Source organism: Falco biarmicus, chromosome 1 (assembly GCF_023638135.1).
Source record: "Falco biarmicus isolate bFalBia1 chromosome 1, bFalBia1.pri, whole genome shotgun sequence".
In the NCBI taxonomy this organism is placed as follows: domain Eukaryota; kingdom Metazoa; phylum Chordata; class Aves; order Falconiformes; family Falconidae; genus Falco; species Falco biarmicus.
Genome location: NC_079288.1, coordinates 108,824,303 through 108,845,223, shown reverse-complemented (window position 1 = coordinate 108,845,223; position 20,921 = coordinate 108,824,303). Strand labels below are relative to the sequence as shown.

The 20,921-nt window shown below is 51.8% G+C and overlaps 1 protein-coding gene and 1 long non-coding RNA gene across 3 annotated transcripts in view; both read left to right on the top strand.

The window, feature by feature from the left end:
- The first annotated feature begins 4,748 nt into the window (after nucleotides 1–4,748).
- Nucleotides 4,749–20,921, top strand: part of SCD5 (stearoyl-CoA desaturase 5) — a 31,563-nt gene continuing 15,390 nt past the window's right edge. The window contains exon 1 of one of the 2 annotated variants that reach the window (XM_056359146.1): nucleotides 4,749–5,075. In XM_056359146.1, the coding sequence (XP_056215121.1) occupies nucleotides 4,916–5,075 (160 nt within the window). In that variant the 5' untranslated portion in view covers nucleotides 4,749–4,915. Of the gene's footprint in view, nucleotides 5,076–5,652; nucleotides 5,693–20,921 lie in introns of those variants that run through there. The other variant, XM_056359153.1, reaches the window with a different exon arrangement.
- Nucleotides 5,707–20,362, top strand: LOC130158492 (uncharacterized). Its single transcript, XR_008825337.1, has 2 exons — nucleotides 5,707–5,898; nucleotides 5,942–20,362. It is a non-coding gene; the product is annotated as an uncharacterized LOC130158492 (long non-coding RNA).

The following is a 20,921-nucleotide window of genomic DNA, read 5'->3' as shown; positions in this document are numbered from 1 at the left end:
CCAGCCATGCGCTGCTACACAGAGTACAGCACAACAGGCAGGGGCCGCTCGCAGGTTTAATTGCATTCCCCTGTGCTACCCTCTGCAAAGCAAGAAATAAAAACACACTTTCTCTCTGGGGCAGTACCTAATGCCAGCAGCAGCACTCAGTGCCTGTTAAGTCCATGATGGTTTAATCTGAAACAAGAAACCCCACATGATTTAGGTCTTTGTCATTTGTTCTTGCGTTGGTTATCTGACACACAGTTGTGTTGGCGAAGACTAACCTGTAACCTCCTTCCTCCCAGCAAGACAGAAGTGTCTTTGTGGCACAGAGATGCCTGTCTTCATCAGTGGTAGGAATTTGCCAGCGAGATAATCACAGATTCATGCCATGGGAAGCATTTCTCACCTCAGTGCAGATGACGGATTAGCCCTCTCTTGCTGGCCAGGCTACAAGAGGATGTGCCTTGACTTGCAAGGTGTGCTGAAGCAATACTTGAAGCCTGTGCCTATCTGTTAAATAAGCTGGTGCAGCATTTCAGTCAGGTTCAGAAAGGCTCTGTTCCAGGGGCAATCACACGCTTGCATGCTGCCTGTGAGCAGATTTGAGCCCACAGTTCAGCCCTCTCGCCCATCAGTGCGATTTGAGCAAGAGCTGTGCTGAGACAGACAACAGTGAGACTCATTTCAAGTTAGTTAGCTCATGATAGCACCACCGAGCGCTACATACAGGTCACCGAGACCACACCTGAATATCAGGCGCCTCTTTCATCTGCACAGAAGAGGCATTATTGCAGCAGAGGAGGCTGAACTCAGCAAGCAGATGGACACACACAACAGGAGAAAGTCTAGCTGGGACTGCCAGCAAAGGCAAGATGTGCAGAGGAGAGGGAGGCTGTAACCCTTCTCTCCAAACACTGCACTGAGTTCTCTTTTCCAGCGTGTCTGCAGTCACTACACCTTCACCATTAAGTGCAGCAGATGAAACCAGGCAGTTTCCAGATCTCTGAACTACACTTAGGCATATTTTTTTTCAGACTGGCACATCCTTGGCTTTTAAAAATATGAACCCTGGAATGTTTACTGAGAAAATCTCCTTTTGCATTTGTTGCTGTTTTGGTTGCAGCTCCTCAGGTTTCTTCTCTAGATGATTCTGGCTCACTGAGTGTTTTCCAGTATTATTTTTTACCAAGGGAAATAGGAGTAGGATTTGCAAAGTCTTTTCTTTGCATCTTTGGGTACTAGCAAGATCTTAGCCCGACAGTCCAGATCTCTGTCTGTGGCATGTAGTCCTGACATCACGATCCACATAGTCATGTAGATTTTTAATAGAGAGAAGACATTCCCACAGCATCACATCTCAAAATGTGCTGCTGCCTACTGCCACTGCAGCGATCCTGGGACAAACACTGATGCTGTCACTGAAGTCCCAGTGCCTGAGTGGTGATTTCAGTGGTGAGGCGTTAGGGGAACAGAGACAGGCTCCACTTATTATTATTATCCGCACACGATACTGTGCAACGACACTCTCAGAGGGGTGACTTTGGTGTGGCTTGGGCTCCATCTACTTCTCCACCAGGACCAGTAATTCCATGAACAATAGGGACCCCTCTGGTCCCAAGTGGGGTGGGTACAGGACGATGTCCCCCTTCCAGCTTTGCTGCTGTTTGACAAGCTTTCTCTGCATGCGACCAGCTTTACTAAGATGTGAGATGAGGCCTTTCCCTTCACAGAAGATACCTGACACTGCCACCCTAAGCATCAGCACTGCCCACACCCAGAGGGCATCTGGCCACAACAGAGCATTTGTCATGTTATCTTTGTTCACCTGCTTTTGGTGCTGTATCGGCCACTGTGTAAAACTGCTATGATCTGAAGATAAAAGTAGGATATGAAACTTACAGTATTGTGTGCAACGGTAACACTGCACCAATGCACACTGGTAGCAGAGGCAGCCTTCACAAATGCATTCACCAGTGACTCAATTAGATGGAAATCTGGTAAAGCAGTTTCCATGTGTGTTTGCTTCTTACCAGGGTGGCAGGAAGGTCTGTGGAAGGCAGCTGCTAGGTTTCAGCACCACTTGCATCTGTATGAGCGTGCAAGACTAACTTGTATTCTGTGCCATGCTTTAATAGCCTGCAGGAGCCAGGTCAGGATGAGCGCTTTCATCCTGCCTTTCCAGAGACGTGCTCCCCAGTCTCCATATTCCCTTGCTGCCTGGCAGCACTCCCGTTTCAGCCACCCCAAGCCCTGATCTTCCTCCATTGAACATGCAGGGCAGTGCACCTGCGTCAGCTGTGGTGTGCAGAGGTGAGCTTGGGCTGTGCAGTTTTTTCCTGTAATCCCAAGGGTCATCCATGGTGTAATGTACGCAGCAGCAGCTGGGGAGCAGCCAGTATGTAAGAGATGGGGGCTTCTTTCTGCTCTCAGACACTGAGAGATGGAAAAGTCACTAAAGGACAGAGTCCTTTCTCCTGCCTGCCCCCAACGTCACATTGCAGAGTCCTAAAAGGAAAGCAAGTATCACATATTAACTCAATAGTAGGTAAACTTGGACTTAGCTGAACAGTTGACCTTGGGCACCCAGAGGAAGTCAGAGCAGGAAAGCACAGTGCAAGTTAAATGACCCTCATCTGCGGTCCTGGTGCATTGACAGAAAGCCATTGTGGGCTACAAACCATGGAGGAGCCAGCCCCAGCCAGGGCAGAAGGCTGCCAGCCGGCCTGTGCTGCTCACTCCTGTCCTCCCAGAAATGTTCAAAACTAAACAAAATGCATCACAGGCAAACGTTTTACCCAGACATGGCACCTCATTTCCACAACTTAACCCCCCCCATACTCAGCTTGTGCAAGATGTTCCCTGCTCTGCACCAGGTGAAGTGCCTCACTAGAAACAGTGAGCTACCTTCTGCCTGCTGCTCCCCGCCTATCTGGGTCATCCTTCCGACATGGCTCAACTTGCCTCTAAGGAACTCCATGGTGGCATGCTAAGTGACGTGGGGTCCCTTCTCCCCTGCCATGGCCTCCAGAAGCAGCAGCAGCAGCAGCAGCAGGCCACAGCAACAACACTCCATGTGTGGCAGGATGGAATGCGGTAAAAATTTATTAAATTGATTACTGCTTTTGAAAAAGCTTTTGTGTTTAATTGGGGATCACTTAACTTGCACAATGAGCTCAAGGACAACTTTCATGAGCAGGTGGGGTTTGTCCTGAGCCCCTCGAACAAGCAAGATGTGGGCAGGGCCATCCGGACAGTAAATACTGTGTGCAGCTGTGTCACGGCGGTAACTCCACCACACTGGGGTGCCTGGCCAATGTCCCTGGTGTGTGTGGACCTTATGGAGGGTGAGGCAGCTGACACCTGCACTCGGCACAAACTTCAAAGCTTACATACACTGGGTGGTCAACTATTTTTGTTTTTCACTGAGTATAAAGGTGAGCGAGCTCTGGGACTGGGCAGAAGCCTCAGCTACGGGTGGGTGCACTGTGTAGGAATTTCCCAGTTACCGCGAGACTCTTGTCACTGGCTGCAGTGGGGCTGCCCAGCCTAAGTGTGGGCCTGGGTTGTGCTAAGGTGGCAATTGATGATGTGCCCTTTTCTTAGTCTCTGTACTGCTTTTCAGTAATGATTTGACGCTTTGCTCCTTTACCATATTGTGCATAATAACTAGTATGTTTTCCTTTAATCATATTGCACGCTATTTTCCTTTATAGTATAATATATATTTGAATTGGAATTAATTTTTGCTTGGTGTCCAGTCAAGCAGCAATACATGGCGTCAACAGGCAGCAGGGCACAGTCTTTGTTCAGGTACGCACTGCTGCTGAAAGGCGTGCTGTCTTCGTGTTTGTTTTGGTTTTCAGTGCCCACCTTGTTACTCCCAGTCAGACAAAACTTCATGGACTAGATCTTGAGTATCTGCTCCTCCCGAGAATCCTCACTCTGGTTCCAATGGCTTCCAGGGCCAAACGTCTGGGAAATCAGTCTCTCTGGGGAGCGTCTGCCTGCTCCTGCCCTCGGCCAGCCGGCAGGAGCGGTGCCCGTAGCGTGTCAAGGGCGGCCGCCTCAGGGGGGGGCGGCCGCCTCAGGGGGGGGCGGCCGCCTCAGGGGGGGGGCGGCCGCCTCAGGGGGGGGCGGCCGCCTCAGGGGGGGGCGGCCGCCTCAGGGGGGGGCGGCCGCCTCAGGGGGGGGCGGCCGCCTCAGGGGGGGGGCGGCCGCCTCAGGGGGGGGGCGGCCGCCTCAGGGGGGGGGCGGCCGCCTCAGGGGGGGGCGGCCGCCTCAGGGGGGGGCGGCCGCCTCAGGGGGGGGGCGGCCGCCTCAGGGGGGGGCGGCCGCCTCAGGGGGGGGCGGCCGCCTCATCGAGCAAAGCCGCCTCAGGGGGGCAGCTGCCTCTGGGGGAGCAGCCGCCTCATCGGGCGCAGTCGCCTCGGGGAGGTGGGGGAAGCAGCCGGTCGGGGGGCGCAGCCGCCTCGGGGAGAGGGCGCAGTCTTCTCATCGAGCACAGCCGCCTCAGGGGGCGCAGCCGCCTCGTGGGGGGGGCAGCCGCCCCACCGGCCGCAGCCGCCTCGGGGGCCGTAGCTTGGCGCGCCGCAGCCGCCCGCCCCACCAAGCGGCGGCCCCGTGCCGAGGGGGGCGGCGGCCCCCGCGCGCCGGCCGGTCCCCCCGTGAGGCGGCCCCTGGGCGGCGCCGCCGCTGCCGCTGCCGGGGGCGGGGCGGGGCGGCCCGCGGCCACCATTGGTTGTCGCTATGCGGGGCTGGCGGCCGCCCCCCGCCCGTCCCCCGCCGCGGTGCGGGGCGCAGCCGGCGGCGCGGGAGCTCCATGGAGGCGGCGGCAGCAACAGATGCGGCGGCGCGGCCCGGCCGCCCCTAACCGCTCCCCGGGGCCGCGCTGCGCCGGGGCCGCCGCCGCCCCGAGCGCCCCGCCGGCGAGATGGCCGTGTCCCGGCGGGCGGCGAGCGGCGAGGCGGGCACGGCGGGCTGCGGGCAGGCCATCGTCTGGCGCAACGTGGTGCTGATGGGGCTGCTGCACCTGGGCGCCGTCTACGCGCTGAGCCTGGTGCCGCGGGCGCAGCTCCTCACCCTCCTCTGGGGTGAGTGCGGGGCGGCGGGGGGCTGCGCCGCGCCACAGTTGGGGGGGCGGCGGGGGCGGCTTCCCCGCGGCCGGGACCCCGGCCCGCGGCGGAGGGTCGCCCTCCGGGGCCGGCGGGGGGCGAGCACAGCGGCGTCTTGTTCTCCGTGGGTTCACCCGCCGCCTGCCTGGCGTGGGGCGGGCGGGGACCCTGCGCTGGGACCCCCGCGCTGCCCGGCGGCCTCCGGCGCTTTTGTTCCCGTTCCCCCCGGCCGCTCCAGGGGAGCCATTGCCAGCGCCGCGCCCGGCCCTCGGTTGCTGTAGAAACGGGAGGCACTCTCCCTCCGGTTACATTTATCTGGTTGTTTAGTTAAAAAAAAAAAAAAAAAAAAAGAGCCAGGCAGCTGGTATTTCGGCTTAAAAGTCTGATAGAGAACGCGTTTGTCTTCCCTTTGCTGCTTCCTCGTGTTATGCTATGAGCACCCGTGTCTTGCTGCTCCAACTGGGAGTAGAAAAATCACCTCGTCCTTTGTCTGCTGGGTAGGGTGATACGTTTTCTCATTAAAGAAGATGTAAAAGTCGAGGGAGAGCTGTAAGACTCGGGCAAGGAGAAAATGAAGCCCAGCTGTGCTTTCCGAGGTGAGGTGGCTGGCTGTGCTTGGCTTCTTGCTAGCCATCACAAGCTGAGGGTTCGGTTCGGGGAAGAGGAGATGAAGTACAGTGCCTTTACTTCCATCTGACAGCGAGGTCCTCTTTTTCTCCACAAAAGAACAATGTTGGGAGAAGTGCTACATAGCAGCACTGCAGCATCGTGCGAGATTTCTCATGGTTTGTGAGAGTAATAGGTAGAGGATGTGCAAGATTTCTCATGGTTTGCGAGAGTAATAGGTGGAGGATGTCAGCATCGCCCTTCGCTGGGCAGAATTGTGCATAGAATCACATAAATGTGGCTGGGCAAGAGGATAAAAGCTTGAATGCTATGTACAGCTTATGCGATTTCTTGGATAGAAGACCTGCTTTGGGGAGCTTTTGAGTGAAGGGAGAATGTAATGGCCCGGGACTGTTTTGTGCAAATAATGGAGAGAAGGGTCACTGCTGCAAGGAACTCACAGGCAGGGAATTTGGGTTCTTGGGCTGCTGGTGGTACTGTGGAGGTGACTCAAAAAACCTCAGCCAAATGCTTAAGAAATCGGGTTTATTTTTTCTGTTTAGGGAATTCATAAATCTGTTTTCCACTGGTTCGGCTTTTGATATTCAGTCTGTCTTAAACCCATAGAAATAGCCACCCTTGCTGTTTGCAGTTGGGAAATGAATCCTCCTGTCAATTACCATCCTCTGACAAGCCCTTAATTGGGAAAGTGTTTCTGGGTCCCTGGTGGGGACCTGGCATTTGACTAGCCTGGTTTGCACAAACTGTTACCTGGCTTGCTTGCGACAACCAGAAAAGGTTTGGGGGATGGTTGTGTTCTGCTTGGTTTCCTTCTGTGAGCGCTACTCCTCTCCCCTCCCTATTCCTAGTCATGTTCAGACTGATTTCATAGTTTACCTTGGCTGTAGCTTGATGGCTGGGGAGACCAGGAGAGCCCGCAGGAGCTGCGTGGCCAGGACGCACAGCCTGTGGTCTGATTTCAACCCTTTTAGGTCCCGTCGCATGTGGGTAGGTGGGCTTTGGTTTTATCTGTCTTTCCAAGAAGACAAGTTGAAATCATCTCTGATTTCACTGTGTCTTAATTACAAAACTCGCTAAGGCTGGAGCCAAAGGATTGAATTACCAGTTCAGCCTTCCATCCTCCAAGGTATTTTTTCCTAGCTGAAATTAAACAGATGCTAAATAATAAACAGGCCTCAACGACTTTGCAACTTAATGCCTTTCTTTCTGAGAATGAGAGCCTCCTGTTTCTCAACATCATTATTTTTAACAGCCACCCTAAGGCAGACCACAAAGTTTTTATGGGTTTGCTGGGTGGTTTTTACGGGGGCTTTGCGGCAGGGAGTGAGTGCATTGGCTCCAGCTGTCCTGCCTGGCTGGACACTGTGCACAGCACTCGCACAGCTGGTTGCTGTGGGGTCTGCCCCCCTCAGAGGTGGTGGGCAAGGTGAAAATACAGGATCTTCTACAGAATAGGTCAGATGTAGCTTGCTGTCACGCTGGAAATCTGTGTCCGAGGTCCCTCTGAGAGACTCTGTCAGGGTAGACAAAAGCAGGGTTGCTGTTGCTTAAGTTAACAAAGGCACCTCACTTCACTCTGCAAGGAGCCAACCAGTCGAGTTGTGTCAGAAGGAAGAAGTCTCCATCAGACGTGTCTCTTGCTCTCCCCAGTTCTCCACATCTCCTTCCCTGTGCAGACCGGCTGTGGGACCACCTTTCTGCGGGCAGTGGTTGCCAGCCAGCCTTTGGAGCAGGGGCTGGTGCAGCGAAGTTGGGTGGCAGGTAAGGGTGTAGCGTTGGGTAGCACAGAGATGTGCTGATGGAGGAGCTGGAGCCCTCATCACCCCCGTCCGTGGTTTTCTTTTTCTTCCCAAGCTTGCCTGGGCCATGGCAAGCTTCCCAATGATCTTATGCAAGCCCTTGCATTGATTTGTCCCATGCTCCCCACCACTGCTCCCCCGTGGGTAAGCTGCAGGAGCAAGTGTGTGGAGCGTGGCTCGGTGGTGCTGTGTGTGAGCTTGGTGGTGGCGGGCAGGAGGTGGGCAGCTTCCCGTGACTCACCGCCGCCTGCTTGGCTTTTCACTTTCTCCTCCCCTGAGACATGCACTTTCGGTGTTGTTTTTGGCTGGGGCAGACCAGGTGCTCTCCCTCCCTCTGTGCAGGGTTTGCTTTCTTCCTTCCCACCCCTGAAGGCAGTTGGTAATCCCTGATTTACCACCGCTGGCTCCGTGGAGCTGAAATGCCACTGTGCCATGTAGAATACAGCTGTTCAAGCCAAACTGCCTACTCAGCAGAGCTCATTTCCGTTGGTAATTTATTGACACTCGTCCAGCTGTACATAATAGACAATGGAAAAAGGCTGCCAAGGGAAGGCTTGGCTGGTTGTTTACTCAGGATTATCTGTGCTCCCCTGTTCCCATTGCCTCCCGTACTAACACCTGGAGGCCCACGTTGCAGCTTCTTGCACCCCACGTGGAGCCAGGGCTGCACAAGGGGTCCCAAACAGCATTCTGGGTCATGCAGCCACCTCGCCCAGGGGGCACCAGGAACTGGGTTATTTTGCAAGGAATGTACAGATGAACCGGTTCTTAAAACGTAGGTTTTCAGGGCCATTCCAGTGCCTCTGTGGCATTTGTTTTCAATCCGAGCTGGACAAAACCAATAAAATTACTCATGTCAGAATTTTCCATGATCTGGGAGCTGCCTTGACCTGAGTGGCAGCAGATGATATGTGTAAGGCATTGAGCTGCCATGAGCTGTGCCCAGGGGACAGCCGTGTAGCCGTCCCAGCAGATCCCACTGGTGGTGTGCCTTTGAAATGTCCCCTGCTCTGCCAGCCCGACTGTGCTCACCGGGAGCCCTCTTGCCTTGCTCTTTGCCAGCCTGACTTGTGGTTTGGTGCAGGGGTGTGTGAAGAAGACACGGTTGCCTTCTCCTTTTCCTCCTGATCCAGAGCCAGGCAGCTTGTGGTATGTGGTGCCTCCTTCCTCTTGGCGCTTTGCTGTCCATGCTGTTTCATAGCTGACAGCTGCCGCTTTGGGGCATCCCTGTCAGGGTCCCCAGCCTTGGAACGGGGTGGGAACTGTTGAGGAAATGTGCCTTGAGTCTTGTCTGCCCCCAGTCTCACCAGTAGGCTTGCTGGGCACAGCTGGCAGGTTTGGCAGGGTTCACCGGGCTGGCACGTGAGCGTTCCCATTCAGGGGTCTCTTTGTCCGCTGGCTTTTGCAGGGCTTTGGGCTCCTGGTGCTTAGCCACCTGCCTGCAGAGAGGTTTAAAGGGGAGAGATCGCCATTCTCTGCAGATTCGCATCAGGAACCGGAGCAGGGAGGGAGCACCTTGCTGTTGGTGAGGCCAGAAAGCGGGGAATGGCGTGATGGGTCTGCCAGCTGGGACCGGCACACATGTTGGCAGGCGAAGGGGTCTGTGGGGCTCGTTGGGGCTGCGGCTGTGGTTCACTGGTGGTGTCTTTTGGACTGGATGTGCTGCACCTGCTTCCACAGGTCACTTGGTAGGAAACTCTCTGCATAGCTCGTCCCCCAAGTTTGTAACGTGTCATTAAATGTTTGTTCATAACCAGGAGTCTTCTCCAGCCAGCTCCATCCTGTTGTAGTCCCAGTGAGGTTATCTGTTTGGGTCAGGAAAGCAAAGCAAAAAGCTCTGAAATTCCTGTACAGAGAAAATTACCAGGATGTTTCACTGCAGGGGACGATGTTTCTGCTGCTGTTTCTTTTGATGGGCTCATGATAGCTTCTTTTTCTTAAAAGACTCCATTCTGAGGGGTCACGTGGTGCATTAGAGTCTTGGATTTTGTTTGGAAAAAGGTGCTTTAAACCTTCACAGGAGGCTCGTGGGGAAGCACTTGGAATTAGCCAATTGCTTTATAGAAAATAGAAAACCCCCACAGAAGATTAAGCTGTTTACCTGCTTAAAAACCTTTTATTTCAGGCTTCCAAGCATTACTAGTACTAACAACTTTAAAAACAGGCACAGACAGGCATGGCAGCCCAGAAACTCTGTATCATCTGGATGTGTTCGGCAGAGCTGCCCGATAGCCGAGTGGATGTCAGTTCGTGCAGATACGCCTTGCCAGAGCCTGGGATCGCAGAGGAGGGTGGCCTTGCTCTAATGATGCTTGTACAGGAGGGGAGGCTTGTTGCTGTTATTTTAGCAGTGTTTAGGAGACGTTTTAGTGCTCTTGAGAATGCCAGATTGATCATATTCAGCCATGACGGGCCCTGTGCCATGCTTACCCACAGCTTTCTCCTGCGCTTGAATGCTGGCTGTCGGAGAGCGCAGACGGAGCGGCGGTGCTGCCCAGCTGCATCCCCGCCAAAACACAAGCTGCTCCCAGGCACAGGTCTGGATCCAAATCCTGCTGCCTGGATCCCTTTGATAAGAGAGATTAAAGCAGCTGTGGTTTTAGCACTTTGAGTTACTGTGGTGCCTGGAAGGCACCACTGAGATCATGACCTCTTTCTCAGCCCTTCTGGTAGCCTGTCGATGTAATGAGGCACATGTTGCTGTTGTGCACTGCAGATGCAAGTTTTTATTGGTGTTGCACATTTCGAGAGTCTTGCATATTCTTGAGTGCCATCTGCTGGCTTTTTTGTTGTTAACTGGTTTCAGTCGTTGGCCATTTCTACACAGTGTCAGAAACTCTGCACCGGTGGCTGTAAATAAAAAAACACCTAGCTCGGAGGAAGTTCCACTTACTACCTCCGAAACCTGTGTGGACAAAGGAGAGTGGAAATATTGTCTCCACTTCACAGATGTGAAATGGAGACATCTGATTAAAACTCCTCTACTGTCACTCCTGCTGCCATTCTGACAGGAGCACCCTCTGGGTCCTGCAAAGTGATTACACTCAGGTGATTTCTGTAGGCAATGGTTTGGGTCAGAAAACAGGTAGAAAATGCTTTCTTCCTAGATACCTCTGCAGAGGTGTCTGCAGCCACCTTGGCAGGAGGAGCTTAATGAACAGCAGGGACCTTACCTCACCTTACTCCCAGGATAGATCTCCTGGGAATCTGCTGGCTCACAGAATGGTCCCAGCTGTGAGCAATAAGCAGCTCTGGGAGGTTTCTGTGGCATACAGGAGGCCAGCCTTGTTGTCCATCAGCCCTTAGCTCCGCTGTGCTTTCAGCAGTTCAAGCCAGCAGCTGGTCCACTAGATGAGCAGAGAAGAAGCAGACCTTCAGAATGGGAATTGCATCTCTGAGACACACATCAGCACCGACGAATAGCCCTGCTTATTTCCAGAGTGGGTTTGGACTGGCTTTTCTTCCCCTGGCCCACTGGAAAGTGTTTTACAGCTGCCTCTCTTAATAGTCAAGTTCTTGGCTTGTTTCTTCCCCCTTAGCATTAAGAGCTGAAGTCTCATCATCTCTGATGGGAACAGAGTCTTTTCTCAAACAGTATTTCTCTCCTTAAAAATGATGGGTGCACTGGAGCTGGGGCTGGCTGTAACATGCTGTCCCCTAGCCACCTGCATCGGGGAGCAGTCAGAGCTCTGTGTCCACTGTAAAGCTGGGCAACATGCCCTCCACCTAGCAGTGTGCTGGCATGAGAGTGGTCCTGGATCTGTTCCACATCCCGCTCTCAAGATGCTCTACTGTAGAGGACACTCCTGCCCATCAGATTTTTTTCCCTTCCCCAGTGTTCATTCCTCCCGTTTTAACTATTGCTGGAGGTGATTCCTTAAGGTCTTGTCTGTGAGCTTCATGACGTGCAGCTGTAAGTATGTATTTTTGTTCTCCGTCTTGATTTCATCCCCAGTTTCTTGCGTTGGTGATGCTTTGTTTTGTTTCCCTCTGTTTTGTGTGCTGCACATCATGTGGTCGTTGTGAACACAATAAAGGAATGGAGAGAAAAAAATTCTCATGGCTGTGGGCACAGAGCATGTGCGTGCTGGGGCCTGGTTGGGTGTCCTTTGGTCCTGGGGTTGTCAGGAGGTGGGTTCAAGGCACTCCTGACAAGTCCTTGGCAGTGTGAGTGGGTGGGTGAGTAGTGAAGCTGTTAGTGTTTAGACACCGGGACGTTCACCTGGCACAGAGCATTGCTGGGCCCTTGGCTGCTCTGAGCCATGCTCCAGGCAAACCAGAAGAACCTTAAACGCTCCTTCCCTTTCACCTGTGTGGTGAGGACAGAGATGAGAGCTGGATCCAGCAAAAGTAGAAATCCCTGTGTCTACTCCTACTGAATTTGACAGGGATTGCTGGCTTCCAGGCTGCTCCCTGATGTTGTAGAGTTGGGAGAAGCATCCCTCTGAAGGAGCCCCCCATGAAGGAGGGAGCAGGGGAGGTTTGTTGGCACCCCCAGAGCTGGCAGTGTCCAGAAGCCCAGCCAAGGGCTGCGGAAGCATGAGATGCCGCCTCTAGCCCTGGCCTGCCAGCTGCTGAGCTGATGCAGGCAGGCTCAGGGAAGGCAACAGAGGTTGTGGCTGTGGCTTTTGGTACACGTGGAGGTGGGGATGGCAGCGTACAGGCTCTGAGGCGTTCCCGTGAGTGAGTCGGGATGGATTTTATCCAAGTGGAGGGAACGCATCAAAGTTGTGTCAGCATCAGAGAAAGTCTCAAGGGGCTGGGAGCAGATTAGATGCCTCTTCTTCAGGAGGTGCCACCAGGCAGAGCAGCGTGAGCCATGCAGACCTCCTTGTCTGCTACTGCTGCAACTGCTGTTAAGGAGGCAAAAGCATTGTCCTGTCCCTTGGGAGGGCTGGGCTGGAAAATGTCGGCTCGCCCACTCCTCATCATTGCCACTCTGCCTTCCCTCTCTGCAATTACAGTTGCACTTGTAATTAACACTGATGTTATAATTGAAGCCAAGCGGTTCCTTGCAATCAGATTTTATTTTTACCATGTAGGCTAACAATAAGATGTGCTGGCCCCGCTGGAGAGCTGAGATGTTAACAATTACTGTGCTAAGTAAAGCAAGGCTGACATGAAAGAGAGGGGATGGCTGCTTGTCACGTGCTGACGTCAGGAATCCTGCATGCCATCCCTGTTACGCAGGGACCTCAGTACCAGGAGGATGGGGATTTCTGTAGGGAGATTGAAATGAGGATCTTCCTTGACCCATTTTTGGCCACTGGCTTCTCAGATGATGTTCTGAGCGGCTTAAAATAAAATAACCTGACTTTGGCAAATGGGGGAGCTCTTCTTGGCTGGAGTCTTTCTTTGCCTGGCTCTTTGGGTCTGTTCTTTACCTGACTTCATATTTTCGAGTGTTTCATATCCTCCCCCAACCCAGCCTCACCGTAATGCCTACCGTGTTAGCGGAAGGGGTTGCAGTGTTTGGCTGCTCCTACCTTGCCCTCTGCATCTGGAGTTGTTCACAGGATGTCTCCCATCATGGCCACACAGCTGGATCTGTGAAGGAACTTCTGCCCAGGCCCCTAGGTGGTATTTCAGGAGCAAGGGAGAAGGGACCCAGAAGGGATTTGTGCTGCTCTAACCAGCAGTTGCTGCCACCCAGGGCTGCGGCGGACATACAAGCTCGCTGTGCCCTCCTGGACACCTGAGAGCTTAGAAGCTGGAGGCCAGGGTGAGACGAGGTTTCCTGAGGCTTATTTCGCGTTCTTCATACATGTAGGGGGAGGAGTTGGGATGCAGAAGGGCTGCAGCTCATGTAGAGGAGTATTCGGGCAGAGCAGCAAAAGCAGGTCCCGATGGGAAGGACTGGAAATAGGGTCTCTGGGCCCTGGCAGCACGTGGCGTGGAGGGAGAGCTGTCCTGGGCTCCCACTTGGTGCCTGTATTGCTCTCTTTGGGTGATCCTTCAGGCAGGGCCGCTGGAGGTGGGTGTTGGGTAACAGCACAGGTTGGAAATGGCAGTGTGTCTTACGTAAATGCCAGAAATTGTAGGGGCTTGAGCGTATAAAAAGGGGGGTTGCCTTTTAATTTATTTGGCCAGCACCATGAGGTTGTAACTTCTTTCCAGAATGCATTTCCCTATAGGTGTGGAAAACAGGACCTTTATAGTCAACTGAAGCAGTGAGTTGTAATGGTGGTCATAGACGATCATTTTCATTATGAGCTGCTTTTTCCCCCTCTGCAGTCGGTTGGACTCTGCTGCAGTGAGGCAAGCATGCAAGTGTGGCCAGACCTCCTTGCAGAAGCAAGACTCTCCTTGTTTTCCACTGTTTTTTTGGCTCCTACCTTTGATGCAGAGGGATAGACTCATGTGCTTGAGTTGGCTGAAACCTGCCTGGCCGCTCTTCAGCAGGCTGATGAAAACCAGCCTCCTTATGCAGTGTATGCACAGGTGGTGGTGGGGAAGTCGGGAAGGGGGGGAAATATGAAAAACATCTTGCTGAGTAGGTGGAATCAGAGACTCGATGTGTGGGCATCCTCCCTGTGCCAGAGCTCGCTGTGACACCTAGCAGTGAGCTGGGGCTGTTTGGGCTGGACGGTGCGGCCAGTTGGTCGTTGGGGGAGTTGGGCAGCCACCATCCAAGTCCCCCCGGAGAGCTGACAGCATCAGCCAGCCCACTGCACTGGAGACAAGGGTGTCCTTCACCCTGGCACCATCCTCTAACCTGAGGGCTCACGGTAGCAGACTGGCCTCGCCACATGTTTGGCTGGATGCAAGAGCCTTGTGCCTTCTAATTTTAAAGAGGTGCAGCACTTGCAGCCCAGCTCTGAGGCTCAAACTGCCAGAAGGAGAGAAAACTGGGAGAGGCCTTTTTTTGTAACAGGTTTTTCTGAGCTCTGTTTGGTTTTGGTAAGGGGAGGAAAAGGTGTAGGAGCTGATAGTGTACAAGTGAAAGAGTAAAAAGCATCTGGGCAAGATGCAGTGATACAGAGGGATGGCAGTGTCCTCCAGAGTCTGAAGTCCTGAGAAATCAAATCCATCAGAGCTCTGCTTCGTCAGGCTCTGGCTGGCCTGGGAGGGCACCAACTCCGAGCAGGGTCTGCCCTGTGGGATGGAACGTGTTCGGTGGGGAGCTGGGACAGAGGTGCTGCTGCCTCCCCAGGGAATCGTGCCTTGGAGGCTCAGCAGTCCCTGCTGAGCCCTGCTCTTTCCTGTGCCTAGAGATGGTAAAAGGTGGAAGCTTTCAGTTCGTCCAAATCACAAGTACGTAGCATGCCATGTCTTTGTCACTAATAGCCGAGAAGCTGCTATTCCTTGTGTCTCTGCTTTGGGTGATCTTGCCAGCGTGCACGGTGTGAGCGGTGGGGTGAAGCCATTCCCCTGGCACGTACCCAGCTGCACGCAGGGGAAGCTTTGTCCAGCAATGGGTAGGGGTGCTAAATAGCTAATCCTTCTTCCTTGAGGCAAAGCTGCCCACTGAATGCAGGGCTCTGGAGTGCCGTGCTAATGGCTTAACTGCACTATTTCTTTGCTCTGTCCTTGAAAAAAAGAGACAAAATCGGCATTAATTCTTTCTTGGCATTTATAGAGCACTTGAAAACCACCAGAGCCCTAGCCGACATGCAGATTGAGGACAGCAGTGAGGTCACTGGGAGAGAAGTGAAATCTGCCCGTGGTTTTGTGATGACACAGGACTCGGCTTAGCTGAGAGAGGCTACACATAAGCATCAAAAATTTTAGAGAAACCAGAGCATCTTCCAGCTTTCTCTTTTGATCTAAAAATATATGTAAACTGTTTGGCATCTCAAGGCAATCTTCAGTTGCTGGTGAGTTCAGGGAATCTGTATTTGCTTCCTAGGGGAATTTTAGCATTTGCTGGAATACTTGCTGTCAGCCGCAATTTCCATTGCTCTATTGGCTTTATTTATGTCACATTGGCTGCAGTTGTCAATGTGAACGTTTCTGCTATTCCAACCGGAATAAAGGCTTTTGTATACTCAGCCAAAAGGGCTGGCTCTGGGGAATATTCCTGAAAATGCATACGCAGGCGCGTGTGCATCTAGGCAGAGACAGCCTGGATTGCATGAGCTGGTGATGGCGGGGCCAAGAGGATGTGACAGATGGCTTCTCCTGGAGCTCCTTCACTGCGGTGTGGAGAGGCAGGAAAAGGGCCGACTCTGAACTCTCTGCAGCTCTAATTTTCTGCTTCCCCTTTGCCTTTGATGTGCTTCCTCTTACCTCTTTCTCTCTTGGTTCAATTTAGAGCAGCTCAGAGAGTGTGTAGATCTAATTTTAGATGAACCTGCTTCTGGCCTGAGATTTCACACGTTTGGTCTTCACGGGAATGCGCGGCGCCCCGCGAGAGCTGGCAGGCACTGTACGGCGGGCAGCTCGGGGGATCGGTGCTGCTGCACACAGGTGCTTTTTAATTCTCAGTTGCTAGTTTGAATCCAGCCCAAGGTGCTTTTGATGCCAGCCTTTTTAGCAGGGCTCAGCAAACGGTGGGTTGGCCGATCGACTCCGTCTGCTAGCAGAGAAGTGTTTCCTTCCCAGCGACCCCAGGGCCAGAACACCAATTCAACATTTCTTCTTGGCAGCAATTTAGGGAATAAGGTGGAAAACTTCTCCCTCCTTAGTAAATGTAGTTGCAGGTCAGGAAATGAGGGGTTTTTGGGAGGATGGTGTGGATTAAGTGTGTGTTACTATTCCTCATGTCTCTCCACTGTGCAGGAAGAGATCTCCAAGGTTGCCCTGGAGGGTAACAGAGGCAGAGACGTGTACTGGAGACTTGATAGCTAATCTAGATCTAATAGTGCTGCATGTTGACCCTGGCCCTCTCACCAATGCACGGCATGACATCAGTCAGCATTTTTAAATGAGATGATTGGGTAGACCAAGTGTCGGTCTCATTTGGCATAGGAAAACTTTTTTTTCTGAGAGTACAGATGGCATTTTAAGAAAATATATCCCCAAACTTGGTGTTACTAGTGATAGTGCAAAAAAATGTTGTGGTACCAGGCACTGTGAAATTACTGGCTGCATTTCTGGTGTGAGCCCTGACGTTGGATCAGGAGAGAATCTTCTGCCACTGTCAGCGTACACAGTGAAGTGGAGGATCTCTTGAGGTGTTTACAAGAGACAAAGCATGGTGCAGCTACTGAAGTGGATGGCAGCGCTGCCCTGAATTTCAGTGGGAATGGAGTTAGGCACCACTCAACACTACTGGAGGTGCTTTCCCTGGTTTGGTCAGATTAGCTGATGTGGTTCATCAGTCCTAAATCTGCCACTGAATAACAGCAAAAACCCAAAGTGAGGAGGAAAAGGCAGTTGCAGGATATGCAGATGTAATTTAATTTTTAGAAAGGAAAAAATCCTCACCGTAAGTTACAGAAGTGTTACGTATTTATAGTGATCAGTCAGCTTTGCAGTGCTCGTTTTGTGCTTGACCAGCTTATTCTTTGCATTTCTTATGCAGCCTGATGGAAGACGTTGGGGTTTATGTGTTCAGTTGTTAAAATTACCTTGCCAGCAATTTTGATCTGGCTGAATAAACAGAGGTAAAATGCTGGTGTGGAAATGGAACAAATGTTGCATGTCCAACCCTGTTATTTTTAATCCTCAAATAGTTAGTTGTACAAATAAGTCCAGTTGTGGTATCCCTTTATAGCGGGGATTAAAAAAAAATGGCCTGTGCTGAGATGAAAATTTCTTGCTAGACTGTCACACAGAGGTTTGCTTGAGGCTTTGCTGGCTACTCCAGCTGTGGAGAGAGTATTTTCACCAAACGGTGTCATGTCACAATATGTTTTCATCTTGCAACAGCGCTTTTAAGGCCAGTTATTTTCAGCTGCTCTGTTGTTGAAGAGGTAACAGATGTCTACAGGTAAAGCACAGCCCTTGTGTTTGTTAATTTTTCTTCCCCAAGCAAAAAATGGGCTTGTCAGCCATTAACATCACTAGAATTCCCATCTTGTTAAGAAATTGTTCTCTCCTTTATCTTGCTTCCTGATCCTTGAACTGCTAGATACACAGTGTGTGTGCAAACATGTATAAGCCTTTGCCAAATGTAGCTTCAAGCACTCCCACCTGGGGCTGGGAACGTGTCAGATCTTGTAGGCTAAACAGTGTTGGAAATGTCATCACCCAGCAGTGAGACCTCCAGCAGACCCAGGGCGCCGTATGCTTCTGAAGCTGTCATCAAAACGATGGCAGTAGGAGAGCTAAGGTTTTTCCACGATAGCAACTGGAAGCCAAAGACACCGCTCAAGGAACACCTACCTCCCTGATAGAAAATAACGCCGCAGGTTGGTTGTGAGCGGGGTTTTGCATGGGAAGCAGCTGTGGGCTGAGGCTGTGACACAGCTTGGGAGAAAGGCAGCCGCAACCAGAAATCAGACTGACTCTGACAAGAGGCTCAAACGGGGTGTGTTTTTTGTGGCTGGAGTATGCAGGGTTTTTTCCCACCTTGTTTCTCACCACAGTGAGCACACTGGAAGTTTTTCTGGTGTATGCCTCATTGTTGGTGCTCCTGGTTTTCTGTGCTGGCTTGTGACCCTTCCATCTGCCAGAGCGCCAGCCGAGGGGGATGCCGTGGGGAGGCAGGAGGCACTCGGCAGTCTGAAGAGGGATCTGGCAGCCCCAGCTGGGGGTCCCCTACTTGCTGGCCTGAGGCCATGGAACAGCAGCTGCCAGTATCTGTGTTAGGGCTATAGCTGTCAGTGATAGTGGCCAGTCCTAGGAGAGAGCAATGCTCGTGCAGCTTGTTCTGAGCTCTGCGCTGGGCTTTGCACCAGAACAGGAGTAAATGAGGCTGATGTCCTCAGAATGAGACCCTTACCCTTGGTGGCTGTCTTGATCCAAGATCTGTATCTCTCCTGGTAAGAACAAGTCTGATAACAACTCTGGGGCAGCCTCCAGCCTTGGTAATTGCTTTTCACGTACTCTGTGCAAGGTACCAATGCCAAGTCCACCAGTGTACAGACACTGCTAGTGCAACAGTAACTGGGCTGTGTCCTCTTTTTTTTCCCTTCATAATTTTTTTTGTCTTCTCTGAATAGCAACTTATCTTACCCCTTTTGGGATAAAATGTGGGGCTAGGTGAGCCACCATTCTCATCTCATGAGGCATGTCATCTGTCGTGTTTGGAGTGGTGAGCACCTTCCCCTGTGCGTTTTTTCCCATTGTTGATACTGGTGAGACAGCAGTGGTCTGGGAGTTCCTACCTTGCTTTCTGGTGCTTGTACATCCCCATGTTGGCTGACCTAAGATGACTTGAAAGTGAGTCAGTGATATGCTGTGTCAGGACCAGAAGAACTTTGGTTGCATTTCGTAACATGCAAAAAAAGCTCAAATGTCCATGAAACTTGTCTAGTCCCAAAGCCTGTTTGGAAAATGGGGCTGCGGTGGGATCTGTGTCTGGTACAGCTCACCCAGACCAAACTGTGACAATGACAGCTCTCCAGGCTCGTGTCACGTTCAAAGTAGTCACCTTGCTGTGGTTCAATGTAGTGTCCAAATCCCGTGCTTCTGCAAGGGACTGTGAGGATTTTAGTCACGTATGAGAGAGATGCCAGCAATGGGACTGGCCAGGGCTGATTCCCTTCCCAGCTCGCGGCCCTGCTATCCCTCCTCTCCTCACCACCCTGCACGGGCAGGGATTGCAGGCACTGGCTGTGAGTCGGTTCCAGGCTCCGCGTGTCACCGCCCCACAGAAACGGTCGTGTGACATTAATTTGTATTTTAAAGATGTTTTATATATTGACAGTAGCGCCATTGTGGGTGTGCAACGGAATTTGTTTCACCGCTATTGTTTTTATGTCTGATGTTTTATCCCTTGGAGATAATTGTGGTTTGCAATGTTTGGCGTTAGTAACGTGCAGATAGTTGCTATTCAACACAGTGACTCCTTGTAATCTGCGCCTAAGAAGGATGCCCAGTCATCTCTTCTCTTTCAGGAGCCAGCATGTTGTTCAGATGTGCAGAATGAACCCAATGCTTGTTGGGCTTCTTGTTTTGGTTGATTGGGGTTTTTTTATAACCAGATTAAATGTCAAAAGCAATCTGGAATCTGCTGGATTCACAAACAGTAAATACATATCATGTTTCTAATGTCGTCCCAGGTTTCAGAAACAGAAGAAGTTCTAATTGTGATATTCAGCATACAACAGAGTTGAAATTTCTTGAGGGAGAGATCTGCTCCAGCTTAAGCAACCACTTAGAGCAGAGGATGATTTCCTGGTGCCTGTGAAGAAGCTACAGACTGGCAGTTATTTCTCCATGAGGTCACTCCCCTGGACACTAATGTTTTCAGAAGAGCTTGGTTCTGGGCATACTAAAGGTTTACTGGAAATCCAACCATGGGGATAATGAGCTGTTCTGAAAAAGATGGCTCACGTGTTTTATGCTGTTGGTCTCCCATCCCATCCATTTTTAAATTATTTGCCTGGTGTAGTTTTCATTGCTTCTCTTTGACAGTGAGATGATACCTCTGTGCCTGGCTGTTCAAAATCACACTGATGTCTTGCTGCCTTATCGTATTCCACACTGAGAATATTTTATGAGCTGTTGGTGATCTTGCTTGCAGGCTTCTGTTTCCCCAAGCATCTTGTCCTCATTGCAGATCCCTGTCTGCAGTTATCACCTCCCTGAACTACATTTCTTTCCTTTTTTCTATCCAGGCAGATCTTTTTGAGCCTTACTTTCCCTGTTTCTGCATGGATCCTTTTGTATTTCTTAGCTCTCCCACTGCTGCTCCAAATCTAACATCATCTGCAGTTGTAATTAATATTCTATTTGCCTTTGTTTCAGATCATTAATAAGGATGTTGAATAGAAGTCTTCTGCCTATTGATTCTGGCATGTTCCCATAAATAGCATCTGTGCACAGGCACACTGTACTTGGAAGCCTAGCAACCCACTGGCTCCTCGTTTGCACGGTAATTTAACCTCGTGTGTCTTGTCTGTCTTGCATCCTCTCCTTGTCCCTGTACACTGGTTCTTCCTTTTGTCCTTTTGCACAGGCTTACTTGTTTTCTTTTCTCCCCTCTTCCTCTTTGTTCCCTCTCGTAAATGCTTCTCCCGCTGCTCCAGTTCAGAAGCGTTTTGCTTATGCTGTGCCCTGTCGAGTGAGCTTGCGGTTGGAAATGCTCTTGTGGGACCTTCTGCAGAGCTCCAGGGGAAAGAGCGTGCTACCTGCCCAGGGGAGTGATGTGTTGGGGTCCCACTCCCATGAAGGCATCTCGCACCAGTTTACTCCATTAACACGTGTTTTGTGTATTGCAGAGCTTGCAGTAGGGTGTCAGACGTGATGAAAAATTACTGTTTGAGAGTAATTCTGCCTTGAGGTCTTGAGAAAGAGTAGGGAGAAACAAGGATGAACCCACTTCAAACCTCTGCTCTGCTGGGTTAAG